Raw genomic sequence first — 21,989 nt, forward strand, 5'->3', positions numbered from 1 at the left:
AAAGGCCCCACCCTGGAAAACCTGGAGTACAGTTCCACTCCTCATGCACAGGGCACCCCCTGGGAGTCAGAATCCACCGGAGGCCACTAGGTGCTCACCTTATAGAGTCTGGACTTAAGGTGAACAAAACATATACGAACTCTGAATAAATGAGCTATTCCATCACGTTCCTCGACGCCGTGTCATCAAGGGCCTGCAGGCACCGTGCAAAGTACTGTCTGTCTGAAGGGGCGACAGGCGCTGGGCTTCCTTCTCCAGGACACTGACCCAGCCTTGTGTGTGTGGGGGGTTATTTCTTTAAGAAATGGAACCTATGCTGGAGGGCTATTTACATGGAGGGACCAGGAGGGGAACAGAGTGGTACCTCTGCACCCCCCACCCACCTCAGCACCCCGGCTCAGACCATCCGGGTCTGAGTCACCTGCGCAAGCTCTGGACGATGGTGGCGCAGCCATGGGAGCTGGTGCAGCGCTGCAGGGAAGGCTGGGTCTCCACCTGCCCACTGCTGGGGTCAAAGGTGAAGACCCTGTCAGTGCTGTCCCCGCGATCATCCCGGCCGCCTAGGATGTGGATCTTTCCATCACACACAGCCAGGCCGCAGCTCTCCTGGACGGATGGACAGACAGACAGACAATCAACTGGGCAGCCCCATCTGGCACCCTCTCTGTCCCTAGCTAACCAGGCCACAGAGTATGAGGGACAGAGGTAAGAAAGAGCAGGTGGACCAGAGCTCAACTCAGGCCGGACCTCATACTAAGCGAATGGCCTTCAACAAGTAGCATAGCCTCTCTTGACTCCTCTGCAACATGTGAAGGGGGGGTCGCACCGTCTCCTAGGGCTCCCTGAACACTGAATGGGGCAGCACGTATGGCACTTGGCGTAGCTGATGAAACAAGCTGTCCTCCCACAACGGTAACGATGGCCGCTGCTACCGCCACCTGAGCATCGCCAAGGTCTGAATGGGCAGTGCAGTCAGGTCCCTGTATGGTCTCTGGAGTCTCAGGGGACCAGGACAGAAAGCGGGGAGGCAGGGAGCTGCAGGGGACAGAGATTCCCGGGCCTGGACTGTCCTTCTCTGACATCCTTGGAGCGGGAACTCAGCTAGTCCCTTCTTCCCCACCCCCCCACTCCCCCCACCACAAATGGCTGGCATTCAGGGCTGGCAGAGACTTCAGAGTCATTTGGTTCAAACCCCAGGGGACTAATGCGCCAGGCTCTTCCTTCGCAAGCACTCACTGGTGACCTGGGCCCGGGCTGCCACCTTCTGAGACCAGTCTGTCTGCCTCTGTGTGCAACGTCAGCTTGGTCATTACTGGTACACTGAAACATAGCCATCTAGCATGGGGTCTGACACCAGCCTCACCTCGGAGCTCCAATGCCCTTGGAAGGAGCTGTGCCCAGGAGTCCCCACTTACCACAGGGCCGGGGAGGGCAGCGGCCTCCCCCCAGACATCTGTGCCAGGGTCATAGGTGAAGATTTTGCTCATGAGGCCCCCCACCACGTAGATGGTGTCTTCCAAGGAGACAGCTTCCAAACATCGCTGTGAGAAGGGAGCTGGGGCCCTCAGGCTCCACTGGTCCTCCTTGGGGTCAAAGCACTGCACCTGAGGGGTGGGGACAACAGCGGTGTGAAGCTTTATCCCCCTCCCAGGTCCAAGAGCTAGCTCTCAACCCGGCTTTTCTGTGTAGCCCCTGCTCCGGACTCCGTGTGTCAAAAACTGGCCTCTTCCGAGGTCTGACAAAAGATGCTACTGCCTCCTTCCAGCCTTCCCTGGTTCCCCCAGCTCAGGTGAGCCCCTATTCTTAACTGGAGCGCTGGGCGGCCTTCAGGACTGTGGAGGCTTCCAGAGGCTGGCTCCCCAAGGAGCTGCCTCGATGGCTTCCTCCCCAGCAGCCCTCTCGGCTATTCCTGCTGCTCCGCCACATGACAAGCCTCCGGCCAAGTTTTCCCAGTATTCAGAGAGTGGTCCACGGGGACGCCCCCACCCCGCGCCCCTGACGCCCTTCTGTGGTCTCCCAGGGTACACCTGTATGTACCCGGCTGCCCGCTCACGTTTCCACTCTACAGCCTCAGTGGTTCCCATGGAGACCCCCCAAGGCCGCCTCTACTGTTTCCCTGGAGACCCCCAAGGCGGCCTATACCAAACCAACACTGCTGGTAGGTAGGACCTCGGGATGCTTCCCCCACCCAGCTCCAGAACGCCCGCTGAAGAGGCCGGGTGGCCGGGAAGAAAGAGGGCGTCCGATGCTGAAGATTGGGGAACATTTCAGGACCCAGGACCACCGCAGGCCTGTGAGGTCTGAGAAGCCCAACCCTGCCGGGCTGTGGATTCTTCAGCCCGGGGACAGACGCGGACATGGAGGTGACTCGTGGCCAGGACGAGCCCGTGCAAGGTGCTTACGCTGAAATGGGAGGGCAGGAACCAAGAGGGGCGTTCAAGCTAACCCCACCCCTGCCCTCACTTTGTGTCTTAAACCCGCGAGGCCCAGATGGCAGCAGCCGGCACTAAGGAGGGTGGCACCGGCCGCCCGAGCTCGGAGGCCTGGCCCTAAGCTCACTTCCTCTTCCACTCCTGCAGCGGGCCCTGCGAGAAAGCGGACGGGTGCGGCACGGAGACGCTGCGGTGCGCCGGGCACCCGGTGGGCGCTGCCCCAACCCTCTGCGCCCCGGTCCCGCCGACTCCCCACCTTGTCGGTGCTGGCGCCGTCGGGGCCCGCGCCCCCGATCACGTAGAGCTGGCCCGCGCAGGGCGCCACGGCGGCCGAGCTCACCGCCTCCGGCAGCGGCGCGGTGGCCGCCCACGTGTTGGAGAAGGGGTCGTAACGCTCCACGCTGCGCAGGCGCCGCAGGCCGTCAAAGCCGCCCACCGCGAACAGCTGCGGGCAAGAACAAGGGGTGTGGCACGAGAAGCCAGGGACTGGGGGTGCCCCGGGAATAAACCACCCTCTTAGGGGCCAGAGAGCCTGGGAGCCCGCCCCAGGGCTGCCCCCACCAAGTTATACAACCTCTGTCAATTATGCTGGGGTGGACATTGAAATGCAGATTCCCCCCCCCAAAAAAATGAACCAAACTCACTGCCATCGAGTCCATTCCCAATGCGAAGCAGATGCGCAAAATCTCAAACCCGCTGCCAGTGAGCCCCTTCCCACTCATGGCGCCCACACAGGGCCCATCCATTTTCCGAGGCTCTAACTCTCCATGGAAGTCGACGCTACTGCTCTCCCGAACCCGCCCGCCTCGGTTCTCAACGAGCACTTTAAACACTGTGCCACTAGGTTCACCACCTCACTTAACTGATTCTACGAAGCAATTGTATTGGGCCGTTTGAATTCCAGATGCTGCTTTCAAAGATTGTGAATACGTTTTCTCTCTTTTTCTCCTTCCTTAAAGCGGCAGTGGAGGGCTGCCTGGCCTCTAGGCTCCCACACAGCTTGACCCCTAGCCGGTATTCTCATGACAGTAACTGCTGTCATTGTTAACAGGTCAAGAGAGCTTGGGTCAGTCCTTCTTCTGTGGGGCCTGGGATTTCTTCTTACACATGAGGATATTAGAGGACCCCTCCCCCCAGGGGTGACCGTAGCTCTTGAGCCCCAGGGCAGCAGCAGCAGTGTCCCTACCTGGCCTTGAATGACCGCCATCTTGTGCCTCCACCTGCCCTTGTGCAGTGAGGCCACCTTGATCCAGGTGTGCAGATGGGAGCTGAGCATCCACACATCACGGCTGTTGAGGTGGCCTCCTAGGGGCAGAAAGGCCGCTTTGTCCCCCTGGCCCTCGATTAGCTCCACCCTCCAAAGAACTCCCACAAGGGCTCCTGGATCCAGAGGAGAGGTGAATGGCAGACAGCAGGAAGGACTTCCCGTCAGACCAGTGTGGCTCTGAGCTGGCGTGCACTTTGCATGAATGGTGGGGAGGTCCCGATTAGGACAATGGGCAGGGGCTCTTGGGGGCGGAGCCAGCATGGAGGCTTGGAAGAAGGACCTGCTCTCTCAGGGTAACTGGTGGGGCTGGGCCGGGTGGTGCTCAGGCAGCAGAGACATGGGCATGGAGGACTCTGATACAGGAGAGATTGCAACGTGTGCCAGAGACCACTTCAGGACTGTACTGGGCTGAGAGGGCAAGCCCAGCTGCCTGAATTTGTAGGGATGAGAGGTGGGGTTGACTCGATAATCCCCCCCCCCCCCATAGGCCTTCATGTTCTTGATTTAAGTTCTGTTCCCATTCCCCATAAGCCATTGGGATTATTCTTCCCAGAGGCCAGGAATGGCGTGCTGAACACCAGGTGATGGCCTACAAGAGAAAGGACCAGAACAAGTCCTTCTGTCCCCCAAGTCAAACACCAGGTTACTGGTGAAGGGCACTAGCCCTCCCTGTGCCTGGCCACCCTAGGGCTCCTCCTGACCACAGCCCACCTCTCAGATGACCTGAGCCTGCCACCAGAGCCCCCTCTGTGTTGTTCCTGACTGTTCTCGATGGGCTCCAGCCCCTCCCCCAGCCCCACTCCATGGGGCCCAGAGGCTGTCAGCAGCCTGGGGTAAACTGTCCAGGGGTGATGTGTGGTCCCTGAGGCGCTCTCCACTCCCCCAGAACATCAAGTACACTCTCAGAGGCCAGTAGCCAAGGCTTCCAGATCCCAGCTGTCACCTACCCTGCAGCCCACCCCCACTCCTCGGAGCTGCTCCGCTACTGCCCTTCCTCTTTGCCTTTGCCGGTCCCTCCAGCCGACTCTTCTCCAGGGGAGCTGAAGTCAGTCCCGGTCGCCTGAGGAGGACCTCATGCCCCTTCCTTGGGCGCCCAGTTTGGGGAGGAGGAGGGGACATGCTTGGAGCTTTGGTCACATGCAACCTAGTGATGCTCTAAACCTGTCTCCCTCCTCTGAATCGGGCACCCCAGGGGGACTTGTGCCTTCTGCATTTGAGTCGTGTGTGTGTGTGTGTGTGTGTGTGTGTGTAACTGTAGTTTGTCCACTCCTTATAGATCTGCGTCCCTGTCCTGGCTTTGTGAGAAATTCTATATTGGGAGCACTAGTTTCCTCATTTGTTGTGATACAAACTCCACTAGAGGTGTGGGGGGAATGCGGAGAGCGAGTGTAGGCTGCGTGGCCGTCGTGGCCCGCTGCTTAAGGAGACACGGTCCCGGCAATCACATGAATAGGAGCTGCCGTGGCTGCCGTAAAGGCGGACTGAGAGACCGACGATTGGCACTGCTGGACTATGAACCACAATAGCCGATGGGTGGAGGGCGTCAGGGAAAACACCGGCCACGTTTAAAGGGAAGCAGGGAGCTGGTCTGTGACTCCTGCTGTGGGCCCCGCCCTCACCGGAGACATAGATGTCATTGCGGAGGGCGCAGGCGGCAAACTCTGAGCGCGTGTAGCCGGGCAGGCTGGGAAGAGGTGTCCAGCGCCGGCTCTCTGGGTGGTAGGCGTCGGCGAAGGGCAGCTTCAGGAGCCCCTTGCGGTCACAGCCTCCAATGACTACGATCACTTCCGCTCGGTCCATGAATCTGACGTGGGGGATAAGTCCGATGCCCATTGGCCGCTCCCATTTCGCCCCATCGTGGCCCCCTCACCGACCCCACTGTATGGTCCTGCTGCCCTTTCCTGCCCTTCTCCGGACCCCTGTGCTGGGCTCTCTTCCAACCTACCTTGTGGCTGTTGATGGGCAGAGGCACGATACAAGTAACCTTTACAATTACCTAGAAAACAACCTCCTAATGAATCCTTACGGCTGTTCTGTCCGCAGGTACCCTTATACAGAGGAGAAAGCCGAGGTTCACAGACTTGCCCTAACTCAGGCAGCCACTGACGGCGCTGGATTCAAGTTCATGTTGGTCTGATTCTAACCTTTTCCTCACTCACCTTGTCTGACCTCCATCCTTGGCGGTTCCTCCCCTATCGAGATCACCTAAGCCCACCCCTTAACTTGTAGTTCCACTCAATGAGGGCATTTACCCTGCCAGCCGAGCTTTCTTACCGCCCCCGGACTCGGGAGGCATCGGACCCCACTTGACTCCCAAGCCCATTGGCCTCTGGCCTCTGATCTGTCCAACAAATATTGAGCATCTTGTACCAGGCTTAGTCTTGGAAATTGAGGGACAAATCGGGGGGCCCCGCTTTCCATTCTTAAGCACGAAAGCCAGTCTTGGACTCCTGCACCCAGGCTCCTGGCCTTTTATGGCAGGCATGGCAGTAGGTCACTTTCTTCCTGGCTTTTGTCACCTAGGTTGGCTGTTGGTGTCCCCGAGCACTCAGCTAGGGGTGGGGAGGCGCTGGCACATAGCGAGCCCTAGTGTTATGGAATGGTAAGATGAACGCGTGGGTAAACGGCAAGGGAAAGTTTGTAAGCACGCTGCGGGGTCTCTGCAGCACCCCATTGGAATGTTAAATCTTATCAAGCCTATAACATGCTTGATGCGTGAAGCACCACGACACGGATCAATGGGTGATTGGATGAGGGGAATGCGGAAGGGATGAGTGAGTGGTCGAAGATGGGGCGGACGAACCGAGCGCTGGCGGCCAGGGGGCGGCGGGCATTACCTCCTTGGCCGGGCCCGCAGCGCGCCAGCCTCGCGGCCCAGGATGAAGCAGGCGCGGGCCTCCAGCAGCAGCGGGCGGCAGTCCCCGCAGGCCTGCAGCAGCTCGTCGGCCTCCACCTTCTCCAGGAAGTAGGCGGGTGCCAGCAGCGGCAGGCGCACGTGCTCCAGGAGGCGCCGCAGCTGTCCCCGGCGGGCGGGCGCGTCGTGGCGCACCCAGCGCATGGCCGCCTCGAACACCGCCTCCTCCCGGGCCACGCCGAGCGCCGGGTCGGCGAGCAGCGCCGCCACCTCGTCGGGGGCCAGCTCCAGGAAGTCCGCGTGGCACGCCACCTCGGCGAAGGCCTGGCGCAGCACGCGGCCGCAGCGCTCGGCCAGCGAGGCCAGCGAGAAGGCGGCGGCCACGCGGCGCAGCGCCAGGCTGTTGGCGGCGCGCAGGCGGCCCTCGAGGAAGCGCACGCAGGCCTCCCGCAGGCTCGGCACGCCCAGCCGCTCGGCCAGCGCCAGCACGGCGGCCGCCTCGTCCTCGGTGCGCAGCCGCACCCCTGCGCCGTACACGTAGTCCAGCACCGCGGCCAGCGCCGCGGCCGCCGCCGGGCCCTCGGGAGCCACGGGCGCCACGGGCACCACGGGCACCGCTCCCAGGCCGCGCTCCGGCCGGCCGGCCGCAAACAGGCTGCGGAAGTAGGCGCTCCCCGCGCTGAGTGCCGCCCGGTGGCACGGGAAGTCGCGGCCGCCGGCGCGCAGCACCACGTCGGTGAGGGTGCCGCTCCGCCGGTAGGCGTTGAGGGTCTGCAGGACGCGCTGCGCGTGGCAGGTCCCTGCGCACTGCGCCTCGCAGCCCGCCTCCGACTCCTCCGGCCCGGGGGCCTCCCGCATCCTGCCAGGTAGAGAACACAGAAAAGTGTCCGTGAAGCCCACCGGGCTGGGACCCTGTTAAGGCACCGGAGGCCCAGCTCACCACACAGTTCGTTCATGCACGCCTTCCGTGGCCTGTGTGTTTTCAGTCCTGCAACGCATCTGGCCATTCGCTCGGCCACATTCTCTCTAGCCTCAGCCATCTAGCGGCCGCCTACCTACTGAGCCTTCTCGGCACCACTCAGGCCTGCTTATCCACTTTCAGCCAGGCTGCGCGTTCTGTTCTTCCGACTCGCTAAGCGTTCTCCATCCTTATCAGCAGAGAACAGATGGCTCCTTGTCAAAGACGGTAATGTACGGGAAGTCGAATAAAGAAACGATCTATAGGCAGCGTCTACAGACCCCATCAAGGACTAGAGCAGCACCTTGTGGCTAACAACAACAGAATACACGCACACCCAGACCCCACCAAACCAACAACCAAGGAAACTCAAACGGCCTTGGAGTCAGCTCCTGCTCACCACGACCCTGCATAGGGTTTCTGAGGTGGTCAGTCATTGCTCCCACGGACAGCTTCCTGCTTCACCCACACAAGAAGGGCTGGTGGGTTGAACCTCTGACTTTGTGTGGTTTGAAGTACACTGCTCACCAGACAGTGTTACAAGGAGTGAGGAGTAATAACTCTACCTATCTCTGCCTCCTGCTGGGGCAGCTAGAGAGCAGGGGAGACTAACAGCCCCCCACACCCCTGCCTTCCACAAAGCAAAGGGGCGGAGAGAGGAGGGGCAGACGGTTCATTCCATTTAACGTGCACATTCTCCTCCAGCAGCAGGAGCCTGGCGTATAGTAGATGCTCAGTTACTATTTGGTCAATGTTGAGAGAACGCATTGAAGACCTTCTCTGTGCCAGCGCGCCCTAGGCCATTGTCACAGTCCCTGGCTTTCTGGAGCTCACAGCTGGGCAGGGTGCTGGGGGTGGGGTGGGGGAGAGTATTTGGGTTCCTGGAATGGGCACTAAACCCATTGGGAGGTACCTGGGAAGGGTGTCCCTAAGGAGGGCACATTTAAACGCAGACGAGAGGGAGGGTAGAATTACCCAGGAGAGGAGGGGGAGGAGCGGAGGGAGACTGTCCAGCAGAGAGAGGCCAGCTTGGACAAAGAAAGGCCCATGAAGGCGGGAGGGAGGGAGGGAGGGAGGACATGAGGTGAGAACCGGGCTGAGGGAAGTTGGCCTGCTCTCTGGTGTGAGTTCTCTGGGTGTTTTCAAACTTATAGAAAGCACCAGCTCTAAGAAAATCTGGGGTTCTAATCCTGCTACTGGTCACTGTGACCTAGGCCAGGTCAACCCCCTGCACCTGGCCTCATTTTTCTCATCTATAAAGTGGGGATTACAAAGCGCCCTCCCCACCTTTAAAGGCCATTGTGACCATTAAACAGAAGCTACAGGACAAGCTAGGCACACGGTACCAGTTCAGCGAAGTTTTCATGAAATTGTTTTGACTCAGGAGGAAAGGAGTGTGCTCCAAAAATCCCACTGCCATCCACGCAGTCGATGCCAAGTCATAGCAACCCCACAGGACAGGGTAAAACTGCCCTGGTGGATTTCCAAGACTGTCACTCAGTGCCTCCCCTTTGTCCCTCGAAGTGGCTGGTGGTTTCAAACTGCTGATGTTGAGATTAGCAGCCCAATGCATAACCACTATGCCACCAGGGCTCCTTACCATGCATACTAGAGCCCTTTTTAACATTATTAGTTGGATTTAAATGGCACTAGACTCTCGCATGACCCTGGTGTTTCCATAGACTTCGCCCCTTTTGTTGTTGTACAGTCTCTGAGTTGCCATCAGCTCGGTGGCAGGGAGTTCTCCGTTTGGTTTGGGTTGAGTGTGTCATGAGGAAACAAGGACACCACTCCAGAGGTCTGCTGTGCAGATGGGCAGGGCGATGTCTGTGAACTCACTCCACAGAGTGAGGGGCTGTACCTGCTGGGCTCGCATTTGACCACGAGGCACACAGAGCTTGGGAGGGCACCCCTCCAGCGACAGGGCTCTCACTTCTTCAGCGGGGGCGCACAGCCCACCTCGCTGCATCAGATCCCAGCTGTTCTGCCCTGAGTTGGAGCCCGTGGTGCTGTCAGCCTGGCTTTCAGGACCCTAGCCCAGGTCTCCTCGCGCAGTCAGCTTCCCCCTCACCCCCACCCCCGCCTCAGCAAAGCAAGGGGATGAACCCTTTGGCGGGCGGGACTCCAAGGATTACTTTGCCCAGGGGTCTTGGCCAAGACCCCATCTGGCTCCAGGCTCTTCATTCTAGCCACGCTGTCACTCCTGTCAGGGGGCAGGGGCCTGTCCTGGGAAGCAGGTCACCAGGCTCGCCCTCAGCCAGCCGAGAAGGCATCCACATGGAGTCGGGACCAGGAGGCGGCTCTCAGCAGCGTAGGGGGCTCTGCTTGGCGATGTCCCTCACACAGCACCCGGAGCCCAGGAGCTCAAACGCGAGGTGGACTCATGCTGGCTGCTGTGCACGCACGGCCACATCGGGTCCCCTCCTGCCCCGGGAATCCCAGTGTGTAGGGGCCACTGTACACCCAAGGAGCACGGGGCGAAGGATTCCACGGGCCGGGCTGGCGCCAACTCTTTCCCATCTCAGCCGCGGGTCGAGGACCGGGAGAGACCAGGGGACCCAGCCACTGACAGCTGACTCCAACCTCCGCAGCTTTCTTTTTCATGCGCGTACACCCGCTCTCACGAAGCCTGGAGACCAGCACGCCGCGGGGACGGCCGGGCCCCCGAGCCCCGCCCCGGATGTCTTTGACTCTTACCTGGCCACGCCCTCTCCCAGGTGCCCCGCCGCCGCCTCCGCTGCTGGAGCACCCTGGCCGCTCGCAGCAGTGCCCGCAGCCTGTCCCCCGGTACCCGGGCTCCTACGTCCCCACCGCTCTCGTTCTGTCCCGACTCCCGATCGGGCTCAGCTGTGGGAGGACAAAGGGGCTGGACGCCAGGGCGAGAGAGGGGGGGTGCGGGGGAGGAGGGGATGGCGGGCGGGCTTTTGTTCCTCTGCAGGACCAGCCCCGCGAAGCAGGGAGGGGATGGAGGTGAGTGTGGGGTTGCTTGTATAAGCTGTATGGCTGGGATTGGGGTGACCGGCCCCTCACCCCAGGGACGCCCAGGCTAAGGGCACAGGTGGCCGTCCGCAGCAGCGGTGTGGCCGTGCGTCCGTGTTCCAGTGTGGGGGCGCATTGAACATAGGGACTGCGAACCGTTGGGAGGATGGTGGTACCACGGTGGTGCCAATGAGGCCAAGCATGGGACTGCCTCCCAGCAGGGGCCCAAGTTTCCCTCACTCATGACTGAGTGCACTAGTCCTGCTCATCTGTCTCTATGTGTGTTCCCTTATGTGTGACACAGGGCTCTGTCCCGTGCCCTGGGTGTGTGTGTATCCATGGACTTTGTGTGTGTTATCTCACGGCTGTGTCTCGTGGACTGTGTGTACAAGGAGAAGCGTCCATAAGGACAATGTCTGAGGTCTGAGCAGAGGGGGCTTTCGCACACACACCTCAAGGAGACATGGCCTGTAGGGTGAGCACACTGGGAAGGTGTGGTGGTCCTGGGCAGGCCAGGGCCTGGCAGAGAGAGAACAGTGCTGCCCAGGACTAGCCTGGTCTCCACAGCCTGCCACTGGTCATCGCTGCCTGCTTCCAATAGGTGGGTGAGGGGCTTTGCCTCCACAGAAGATAGAAGTCTTGACAAGAGCCTGGATGAGGCCGGAGTGGCCGACTGCCTGCCTGCTGGCCACAGACCGCTCACCACAGGAGGGCCGAGTGATTCCGGTGGGGCATATTTTGCTGGGTCTGTGAGTAGCAGTGACAGGAGACGTTGAGCGACCTGCATTGGGGCCAGGCTGACGCAGGCTGTGTGGAAGGTCGTGGAGGGGGACAGGTCGCAGTGTGGTGTGCTGAGGCCTGGCTGGAGGAATGGCGTCATCCCCTCCTCCTGCCATCAGAGGAGATGTCTTGTTAAAGGACAGGGAGATTCGAACACCTTTATCTCTGTTCTTCATAGTGACCCTATGGAGTAGGGTAGGATCGCCCCTGTGGGTGTCCAGGCTGTAACTCTTGATGGGCGTAGAAAACCTCATCTTTCTCCCTCAGAGTAGCTGGTGGTTTCAAACTGCAGATTTTATGGTTGGTCAGCAGCCCAACTTGTAACACACTATGCTAACAACTTGCCAAGAGACGTTGGATTTTTGGAGTGCCTGGAGCACCATAAACAGTGTGCTGGTGGGAGAGCATGCTGACCACCCAGTGAAGGGATGGCATCCAATGGTCAAATCCCCTTTTCTGGGTGGGCCTGCCAGAAGCCAGAGAAGAGACTATTGGGGTGTTACAGGCAGTTCTGAACTCCATGGTCACCCCTTTGTGTCCAGCAAGATATGAGACCGACCTTTGCTCCAGTAAGGGAGGCATCTGCCAGAATCCGTGTGTGTGTGTGTGTGTCTGGGTGTGTAGAATCAAATGATGCTCCTTCACAGTCTCGTTAAAAACCACCACCAGCAACAAAAAAGCGTGCCTCCCATCACTGAACCACGTGAAATCAACAGTACTATGATTCAGTTACAGAAGGGTTAGCACAGGCTGGAGCGGGGTTTCAGTCTCCCCCTTTTCCCTTAGGATGTCCCCACTGAGGACAAAGACTAGTGTCTCAGACTTGCCCTGACTCCTGCTGACCCCTTCCCCTGTAGAGAAGAGAGGTCACAGGGGCCCCACAGATTCAGACAGGAAAGGCTATCTGAGGTACCAAGGACTGAAGTTTGGCTTTCAGACCAGGGACCCCCACCATGCTGGAGATGGGGTGGGTCTTCTCAGTCAGGCCCAGAGCACCAAGGCACTAGAATCAAACTCCAGCCCTGGCAGAAGAGGAATCTCCTAGCCAAGGGCTATGTCCTCTCAGGCTGAGGGGGTCTCATGTGGCCCAGTGTCAGGGCCCTGCCCTTCTGCCCATGGGGTTCCTGGCTGGCCACTGAAGGCACGCACTATGACACTCGAGTCGGCCTGGGGGCATTCTGGCTCTGCAGACCCTGCTATGGGGCCTTGGGTAGTCAGTCACTGTACCTCTCCAGTGCCGTCCACCGAGCAGTGTGGAGGCCCTGGCTCTTCTAAGATTGGCTCCGCCTCACATCTCAGGGGCCAGGCTAACCCCCAAGCCAACATGCTCTGTTCCCACCCTCCTGCTGACACCTCAGAAAGAGACCGACACATATCGAGATGGCAGCTTTATTCCTCTTGACCGAGGCCTCTCAGGCCCCACCACGGCAGCCTCCTCGGGCACATTGCCCTGACTGTGCCCAGAGCTCATTTCACAGGTGGCGCCTGCCCTGTGGCCACAGGCATGGGAACCTCTGGCATCTGTCCGACTGTGTCCCTGGGCTTAGGGCTGCATCATCCGCTCAGGCTTGTTGGACCCGGATCCAGTGGCCCTCTCCAGCTGCTCCTGGGGGTTGTGGCTCAGGTGCTCTCCCAAGGCAGGGCTGGCACAGTGGGTGGCTGGCCAGAGAGGGGCCACGTCTCGGCCACTCTCTGGGCTGGAGTCCCTTGTGCTATGAGGCTGAGGTGAAGAACAGAGGGGCAGGGGCAGAGGCCCAGCCCAGGCCTCGAGGCAGAAGAACGGAGACGTCGGGCCATCACGGCGTAGACACCACAGAGGGCACGGCACGGCTGTGCTCAGGAGGCTGCACACAGTGTGGGGACTGGGCCCTGCTCCGCACTTCCTGGAGCCCTGGGCCTGCAGGGGCACTGGAGGCTGGAGTCCTGGCCCAGTGGGAGAGAGGCCATACCCATGGCTGACCAGGGTGGAGGCCCAGAAGCCAGCTCCAGAGCCTGGCCTCCCGGCTCCACCATTTCTGCTTTATGTACAGGCTGAGACAGGAGGATCTTCAGCTAGTGCCCACTCCTGTCTGTGAGGCTCTTGGCTTGGCTGCTGGCCCCTCGGGGGTCCACTGGGGTGGTGGAGCTGGTGGCATAAGTGTCGTAACTGTTGTCCGAGCACACGGAAAGCTCATCGGAGACCTCCACGCCGTCGCTGATCTCTGCAGCCAGAGGCAGGATGTGAATTGGAGGCCAGGAGTCACGTGGGGGGGGGGGAGGTGGGGGCTGGGGTGGCAGCAACTCTGAGCGGGCACTTGGGAGACCAGCAGAGCACTGGCTTCCAGACAAATGGCTCCCCTGGTGTTCAAGGCCCTGCTGGTCCCTCTCACACCCCTGGCCTCTCAGCACACCTTCCTGGGAGTCCCTTACCTGCTCCACAGTCATGGGAAACTGCCTGTAGCCCCTTGAGCTGGGACCCGAATGTTCTCTCTGCCCAGGGCCTGTGCACCCATGGGCGCCTCTCTCTCTCTCTCTCTCTCTCTCTCTCTCGGCTGCAGTGACGTCCCTACCAATCCTTCCTTCCCATAAAATCAAACGTCTGAATTTTAAGTTGCTCTCATCTTCATTATTTCAGCCTCCCAAAAATTCTGTCCCAAGGTCCCAGGGCGGGCCCTTCTCATGGCCGCCCTGACCCCAACCCTGCACATTCTGTAGTGTCCATCTCTGGGGTCCACCATGGCTAGAGTCTGCACTCGGGCCTCCAGCCCCCACAGGCACTGGGCACACAGCTGAGTGGGGCTGAGGGCTTTTGGAGCGGACTCTCCCACCCGCAGAATAGGGTAGGGAGGGGTGAGGATTGGGGCTGAACCCTGGGGCTGAGCACTGCCAGAAGCAGGGAGTCTTCCCGGACCCTGCTCTCCATTCGTTTTCTCTGCTGTTTCTGCCTTCTCTGCATCAGGCCCAGGCAGGTGCCCGAGGCCCAGGTGCCACGGACTGGCTTCTCCTGCGGGGAGCTCCTGTGGGGCCAAAGCTGCATTAGAAAGAGGCCCAGAGAGCTATGGGGTGGCCAGGGAGGTGCCTGAAGCCAGCCCAGGGCCGGGAAGCTGCTCCAGAGAAGGGTTTTGGAGGTAGGAAGAATGTCAGTGCCCCAGGGGAGTGACCATCCATGTCTGGTCTCATGAGCCCCTGGGGCAGGGCCTGTAGGACCAGATGAATGAATGAATGATGAGTGAACGAGTACATGCTCGCATCATCCTCGGACGCAGCTCTGCTCAACTTCAGTTTCTCCCCCTGGAGACCCTCATTCATTCACCCAGAGCTCACCAAGCTCCCAGCGTGGCCCTCACAGAGCCCTGCTGGGGCGGGGGGTGTTAGCCACATAGCAGCCCAGGAGTGCTCTGCAGGGAGACTAGCGAGTAGGTGTGTGCAGGTTCACCGCTGCTGGGCAGAGAGCTGCGGTGGGGTCCAGGTGCAACTGGACTCTCCCCTCCTCTCTGGCCCCCAGGGTCACGTCTTTTACTAGAATCAATGTTGGTGTCTTCCCTTCAGCTGCCCTTCGAGCCCACCCTGCACGCTGCTGAGAGGTGTCCAAGCCCCTCTCCCTCTCCTGAGCAGGCAGAGGCCTCCCCCTGGACCACAGAGCGAGGCCCCAGCAAGCATGCTCCCTCACTACCTCCCAGCAAATGCTGCTCCCCTGGGGACGCTCTCCCTTCCTGCCCCTCCCCCAGCCCCACCCCTTCTGCCCATCCTCGTCCCACTGTTACCTCCTCACAAGGGGCCCTGGTGACTCAGTGGTTAAGTGCTCAACAGTCAACCGAAAGGCTGACAGTTCAAAACCACCACTGGCTCTGGAAGAAAGACCTGCTTCCTAAAGGCTTCCCGCCTAGCAAACTTGCTGGGCACTCTTGCTCCAGCACGCACAGTCACTGGGAACAGTGGACTTGCACACATCCAACAACCACCTGCTCCTTGGAAATGGACCCCCTACACCCCCTCTCTGCCCCTGGGACCTTGGACCACCCCCTCCACCTCTATCTCTGCACCAGGCCTTGGGAACACCCACTTTCCCTGTAGTCTGTATCTGACTCAGCAGACCGGGGGTGCTGGCCGCACACAGGGGTGCAGTCACCGCCTGTGGGACCCTGTGGGAAATGGGCCTCCGGGCTCTGGGCTCTGGGATTGAGGTGTGCCTGTGGAGGCATGGGCGCCTCCACGGGTGTGTGTGCCCAAGTGGCCTGGTCAGCTGTGTGCGCTGGTCCACCTGCCTGGGGCCTACCCACCTGAGAAGATGAGCTTCTCCTTCATGATGCTGACATCCCGGCTGGTCCGGCGCACCGCGGCGCTCAGCATGATCTGCTCAGGGTTGTAGCTCCGAATGCCACCCAGGCGCCACCTGTGGAGACGGCCCAGTGGGCGTCAGGCCCCTCCTCACCCTTCCCCTGGAGTAGGATCCTGCCTACTTCCAGAGGGTCTTCTCGACTGGGCCTGAGAGACTGGCAGGGCTCTTGTCCCACTGCACAGATGGGGAAACTGAGACCCAGAGGGCTTGAGTTGGAGCCTACTGATTCTCAGCCAGGGCTCTCCCGCCCCCTCATAGCTTCAGAGCCCCAAGTCATACCCCTTGCCCAAGAAGACGCCGATGTCTGCAGTGTTCCCAGATATGCACCTGGCTGAATGGGGGAAGTGAGGGGAGTGAGTGAGTGTGTGTGTGTAGCTTAGCAGACATGACTGGATGACCTGCCTGGGTACACACCTGAGAGGGAGTGATACTGGGGGAGGGGGGCAGCAAGGAGGAGCTTTGCTCAGAGTGCTCTTCAAAGGCTCCGAGGCTTGGTGTCCAGGGTCTTGGTACGGCCATTTGCCCCTCTGCCCAACAACTCAAGATGAGCTGGGCAGTGGTCCCAGGTGCGACAGGCTGGGGTGCCTGATGGCCAAGGAACAGGTGCTCAGGGCATGCAGGGACTGGCACCCAGTGGGGAGGACCCAAGGGTCACTTCTCGGCTCCTCCTTGTCCGTTTGAATGCACCCTGACCTCTGGCCTTAAATTATCTTTGAAATCTAAATTCAGCCATCCCCGGGACCTGTCTCCCAGCCCAGAGGAAAGGGTGGTTAGCTCAGGAGTCCAAGCCGCACGACATCTAGTCTGAGTCAGGGGTGTGGGGAAGGAGGTGGAGGAAACCAAGGGTCCAAGAGGAAACCAGGACTGGGTCGTGAGGGTCTGGATGGGCCAGCACAGCAGGGGTGGACAGACAGCTGGATGGGCAAACAAATGGCTAAGCAGAATGGACAGACGGGGAAAGCAAGGGGCTGAGGGGTGAGCAGCCTGAGCTGTGGCCTGGCTGGTGGCCCTGCAAGGCCCCAAAGGTCTTTTGTATTTGCCACCATGTCACATGGCCAGGTGCCTCCGGGCTGCAGGAAGGAATGAGAGCATGTAGCCCCCGCCCCCTAGAAGCTTCTCCTTGCATGGCTACTCAGGGCACCGCCTCCACAGCCCCGTCCCGACCCTCTGAGACAGTGGCATTGGGGCCCAGCATGCTTGCCACAGCAAGTGGAATCCCGCTGGGTCCACCCCCCCCCCCAGCCCACCAGGCTTTGGGTTCAGGGTGGTGGCGGGGGAAGGGGGGCTCCTTGTTGCAGACCCAGCACCAGTGGCTGGTGTGTGTCTGCTGACGAGAACTAGGAAGCGATCTGGCTCTTCCCTGGCCAGCCCTACGCCAGTGGGCACAGCAACCTCCTAGAAGCCAAGTAGCAAGGCCGGCGGACATAGCAGGGCCTAAGGTGTGACCCCAGTGGATGGCTGGGACCCAAGACTCATCTTGGGAAGGGACAATGATGCCCAGGGGGAAAGTGTCAGGCCAGGGCCTTTGCAACTGGGCACATCCCGGACAGGCAGCTCGACCACTGAGGTCACCCCATGGGTCCCCGGGAGCATAAAGCAGCAGAACCGGCCTGTGAGAATGGGGTCCGGTAGCGGAGGGGAAGCGGGGCATGGAAGTCAGACAGAAAAGGAGAGAAATGGAGAGAGACAGAGACAGAGAGAGTGTGGCGGCGGCAGCGTGACAAAGCCGGGGCAAAGGGGCTCGGCAGAGAATGAAGGCCCCTCAGATGTCAGACTGGGTGGGGGCCCCCAGGCAGAACCCCCACCTCAGGGGCCAAGGAGCCAGGAGAGCCCCTGCTAAGGAAGGGCCAGTTCCTGCCGCCAAGATCTGGACTGAGAGCAGAGTCCCACCGGACCCCGGGGGGCGGGGTGAGGGGGCAGAGGGAGGGCTGATCGTGGGGGAGGGGATTCAGGCAAGGGCAGGAATCAGTAGGGGGCACCCCAGTACAGGGGTACAGGGTGTGGCACCCAGCAGGGTTCCAGATGGAAATGGAGAGGGGATGACAAGGAGAAGGGAGAAAGAGGAAAAGGAGGATGAGGAGAGAGACCCCCCTCCCCCAATTACCTGATCAAGTGATAGCTGTGAATGCCAGAGTGCAGCAGAGAGGGGGGAGAGGAGGGACATGCCGGGGAAGCGAATGGGACAGAGAGAGAATGTCAGTCAAGGCCCGTCAGCCACCCCCCCACCCCCATCACCTTCCGAGGTAGGATGCCAAGGGCCCTGGGCAGCACAGGCCAGTGCTGGGCAAGGAAGCAAGGCCCTGAGGAAGAGGAAGGTCACGTGGGCCACAGCCTGGCTCTGGGCTCTGAGCTGGTGCTCCTTCCTGGAGGGTGGACGGGGCCCTGAGAGTCCTTCCTCCTCCCTGAGCAAGAGCTCAGGGGCAGCCCTTCAGCCCTCCATCCGGGGCCCAGGACAAGGGGTGGGGGGTTTGCCCCTGGGAGCCGGGCCTGCCCTGGGGTGGGGCGGGAAGACCACACGAGGTGGCTGGGGCCCACTCACTTCTGAAACACGAAGATTCCCATGATGAGGGTGAAGGAGATCAGGTCGGCGGTGACCCACATGAGACAGTACTCATCCGGAGGCTGTGGACAGATGGCCCAGAGTGAGGTGCCAGCTAGGGTTCCAGATGCGGGCCTGCGGGCAGGAGGGTCCCGCAAGCCCACAGGGAGCAGCAGGAAAGGCCCAGGGCTGGATCCTTCCATGGTCTTGGCAGGAGCAGGCTCTGACTAGTGGGGGGGGGGGGCGCTTATTTCTGGGTATTTGCAAAGTGGGGACAGAGCTGTGTCTGGGGTGGAGGGTGCATGTGCACGCAGCCCGCTCAGGACAGAAGAGATAGTGAGTAGCTGTTCTGGGAGTCCCCGCGGGGGCCCCTGCTGAACATACTGGGCTACTAACCAACAGGTCGGAGACTTGGCTCTATCCAGGGGCCCCTGCAAGAAAGGCCTGCAGACCTAGTTCTCAAAGGCCACCCACTGCACACTGCACAGAGCACCGGCCGTCCTGCTCTGGGCTGGAACAAAGCTGATGGCCACTCCTTTGTGGCTTTGTTTCTTGTGGGCAGTGAGGGCTTGCGTGCTCAGGGGAGGAGCTGAGGAATGAAAGCCTAGTGTCTGCAGGGGAGGTGCAGGCGAGCAGGGGGCTGGACAGCACCCATGTGGGTACGGGTGTCACGGAGCACAGATAGCAAGGTGTGGAGCACAGATGGGCCTCTCCCTCCAGGAGTGCTAGAGAGGGTCCAGGGGGCCAGGTCTTTAGTGGACCTGCTTGGGCACAGGTTGGCGATGGGTGAGATGGGGGTGTCAGCTCCCTGTGTGGCTTCTGTGGCTGCACCCAGTACCCTATTCCACCTCACTGTGAGCTGGGTCTCGGGGCCGGGTTTGAGGACAGGTCTTCAGGGCTGTGAAGGAGCCACAATGAACTCCAGGCACGTTCCTCTCTCTCCTTCCCCAGATCCGACTCAGGGCACCGATGCCAGCTCAGCCATGACAACCCCTCATCCGTCTTCCCACCACCTCCTCCTGGTCCCCCTGGGAAGCCGTGGGAGAGGGGGGTGGGCACGACCCCACTGCTCCGAGCCGGGCCCCAAACTCGGGTCTGTCTGGGCGTGTGTCATCAGCCCAGGGGGTTCTGCATTCAGCTATTGACTGCCACGTCAGCAGTATGAAACCACCAGCCACCACCAGGGAGCAAGATAAGGCTTTCTACTCCCATACTCAGTGACTGTCTCAGAAACCCACAGGGGCCGTCCTCCCCCACCCAGGTTCCCCTCCTCTCCCGTTTTATAGGGTCGCTGTGAGTCAGCATCACACACACAGGGGCAGTTCCCCCTGTCCTATAGGGTCTCTGTGAGTCGGCATCACACACACAGGGGCAGGTCCCCGTCCTATAGGGTCTCTGTGAGTCGGCATCACACACACAGGGGCAGGTTCCCCCTGTCCTATAGGGACGCTGTGAGTCGGCATCACAGCAAGGGCAGTGAGGGTGGTTTGCAGTCTGAGTCCCTGGGTGACACACACATTCGGCTGCTGATCCGCCGGGTCCTGCCTTGAAGGAAGGCCTGGGATGGACTCCGGAAAGGCTGCCCTGACCACCCCTGTAACACCTTCTACTCTGACGTCCCACATGCGGTGCCATGGGGGGGGGGGGACCTGGCAGCCACTGTGACCCCTGACCTGTTGTCATCTTCCAGACCGGCCCCTGACAGCCTTCCTCCTGTGGGTCCCACACTTTGGATAGACCCCCAAAGGCTGGGCAAGTTCTCCTCCCACAGGCCCTGTGCCCCCCGACCCCCGAGGCCTCTGGCAGCTCTGCCCCTCGCCCCACTCACCATGATCCAGAGTGGGGAAGGCACCTGGGACAGGGTGTGTGCATTGTCGGAGGTCACGGATGGGACGGCTGAGCACCACAGCAGGGAGAAGAGCCAGGGGGCGTTGACCGTGTAGAGATTGACACTCAGGTTCCAGGAGGCGTAGTCCCTGCTCGGTGGGGGCAGAGCGGCGTGTCAGACACGCCCCCAGCTGTGCACCGGGATGGTGAAAATAAGGGGGTTCAGCCTGCCCTCCCACGGGAGAACTGACGGGCGGGTGGGCACCTGAGCTCCTGGTGGGACACCTGAGTGTAGCGCAGGTTCAACCGCTGGATGTGGCCGCGCCGCAGGCTGGCCACCGCCTCCTTGGATCCGGCCGTCTGCTGGAAGCCAGGGGCCACCTTCTGCACCAGGGGCCTGAGCTTGTCCGGCAGCCACATGACCTGCAGCCAGGAGAGGGGCACCTCAGACTCGCTTCCCCAGGCGGCACAAGCCCGCCGACCTCCCTCGAGGGGCCTTGGCGAATGATGGCCGCGTGCTCGGTTGCTAACCAAACGGGCGGTGGCTTGAACCCACCCATGGCTCCTCTGGAGAGACCAAGCCGGGCGACCTCCGAGTTGGCACTGACTCAGTGGCATCTGCCAGCACCTCACGGAGCACCTGCAGGGCCCAGTGGGGTGCTGGCAGAACACCTCAGCATCCTGGTTCATCCCAGCCAGAACAGGCAGGTGGGCAGAGTCATTCTGGAAGCAGTCAGTCAATGTCAGGACAGCGTTACAGGCCACACATCAACCACGCTGCCTGCAGCCTCCAGCATGTTGCCAGCAACGGGGTCGGGTTCCTCTGTTCCCGAGATGACGTGGGACCCCGTCTCCCGCCCTCCGTGTGTCTTGAAGGATGTTCCTGTCCCCCTCGGGTGCCCATGATGCCAGCCTCACCTGGTGCTGGGGGAAGCCGGAGCGCAGGATGGCCTCCAGCGTGACGTTGAGGAAGCTGGCGAGGTAGGGGTGGCCCCGAGGGGGGTCGCGGAGGTTGAGGAGCAGCGAGGCATTGCCCTTGGCCAGCTCCAGGAGCTCTGCCAAGCTGCAAAGGGACTGGTTCTGGGCCTCCCTGTGGTCAGCGGGAGACAGGGAGCCAGCAGTCCAGAAGGGGTCAGTCTAGTGGAGACATGGGCGCACATGGCTGTGTCACTAGCTTGTTGACCCCCACCCTGTTCCCCTCCCGGGACCCTGTGGGGAGAGGTCAGGCTGCTAGGTGTGTGCTAGGTGCATGCCAAGGGAATCACTGGACCTGCGCCTGGACTGGGTTCCCGTGGCCGGGCCCTAGCCGCCTTGCCCAGCACAGGAAGTTCTTCCCAGCAGCCTCCCCGTCCGCGGAGTACCAGCCTCCTTCTGGTTTTACAAAATCGATGCCTTAAGCTATCCAGTCATCCTGGACTCGGCAGGGCGAGTGGTGGATGCGGAACCAGCAGTGAGACTGAGTGAGGCTCCAGTGGCAGGGCCCCTCGGAGGCTGTGTGTTGGGCGTGCTCTTGGCCTGGGGCCCCCATCGCATGCTCCCATGCCTAGGACAGCCAGGTGGCCAGACCTTGAGGAACCACTGGCCAGCGTTGAGCCTCTGCAGGGTGGTCCAGTTGAGCATGGCGGCAGGCCTGCCGGCGAGTTCGGGGAACACCTCGTCCACGTTGGTGGTGCGCCTCAGGGTGGTGTCATGCAGCAGGAAGGGCACGCCGTCCAGGCTGTGGGAGGGGGCCTCAGGTGGTCACACACACCCCCTCACCAGGGCGGTTCCAGTGCCCTGCTGCCCAGGGAGGACTCTGTGTGCTGGCCGTCTCTCAAGGAGACTCAGACAGGGTGCCAGGAGGGAGGGATGGAGCAAGGCCAGGATCATTTAGCGGCCTCAGGAATGAGGTGTGACCTCACTGCATGGCGGGGAAACAGGCTGAGAAGGGAAGCTAGTTCAAGGCCCATGGTCAGTAAGAGGTGCCTCTGACTTGGGATCGAGTCCATCTGACACCATGAGGACAGCGCCAGCACAGACCCCTTTGAGCATCCTC

The 21,989-nt window shown here is 60.9% G+C and overlaps 2 protein-coding genes across 2 annotated transcripts in view; both read right to left on the reverse strand.

Annotated features, from left to right (window-relative positions):
- Positions 1–417: 417 nt before the first annotated feature.
- On the reverse strand, positions 418–7,411 carry KLHL35 (kelch like family member 35). Its single transcript, XM_075548670.1, has 6 exons — positions 6,537–7,411; positions 5,319–5,503; positions 3,619–3,737; positions 2,689–2,877; positions 1,416–1,604; positions 418–606 (listed from the first exon to the last, which is right to left on the reverse strand). Exons 1-6 carry the CDS (start codon positions 7,409–7,411, stop codon positions 418–420), a joined length of 1,746 nt encoding a protein of 581 aa, XP_075404785.1.
- A 5,242-nt stretch (positions 7,412–12,653) lies between these two features.
- Positions 12,654–21,989, reverse strand: part of GDPD5 (glycerophosphodiester phosphodiesterase domain containing 5) — a 95,592-nt gene continuing 86,256 nt past the window's right edge. Inside the window, exons 11-17 of the mRNA XM_075546286.1 lie at positions 21,521–21,671; positions 20,873–21,091; positions 20,220–20,377; positions 19,956–20,103; positions 18,128–18,210; positions 15,530–15,642; positions 12,654–13,471 (exon numbers count right to left, since the gene is read on the reverse strand). Of these exons, the coding sequence (XP_075402401.1) occupies positions 13,323–13,471; positions 15,530–15,642; positions 18,128–18,210; positions 19,956–20,103; positions 20,220–20,377; positions 20,873–21,091; positions 21,521–21,671 (1,021 nt within the window). The 3' untranslated portion in view covers positions 12,654–13,322. The remainder of the gene's footprint in view (positions 13,472–15,529; positions 15,643–18,127; positions 18,211–19,955; positions 20,104–20,219; positions 20,378–20,872; positions 21,092–21,520; positions 21,672–21,989) is intronic.

Source organism: Tenrec ecaudatus, chromosome 4, assembly GCF_050624435.1.
Source record: "Tenrec ecaudatus isolate mTenEca1 chromosome 4, mTenEca1.hap1, whole genome shotgun sequence".
In the NCBI taxonomy this organism is placed as follows: Eukaryota; Metazoa; Chordata; class Mammalia; order Afrosoricida; family Tenrecidae; genus Tenrec; species Tenrec ecaudatus.

Bases quoted from the DNA above. Each gene is read 5' to 3' on its own strand.
- KLHL35 (XM_075548670.1), bottom strand. From the start codon at position 7,411: ATGCGGGAGGCCCCCGGGCCGGAGGAGTCGGAGGCGGGCTGCGAGGCG. The intron at 2,878-3,618 runs GTAGGGACACTG...TCTTGCCCGCAG, and splicing joins TGGCGGTCATTCAAGGCCAG to CTGTTCGCGGTGGGCGGCTT. The intron at 607-1,415 runs GTAAGTGGGGAC...CCATCCGTCCAG, and splicing joins CTGCCCTCCCCGGCCCTGTG to GAGAGCTGCGGCCTGGCTGT.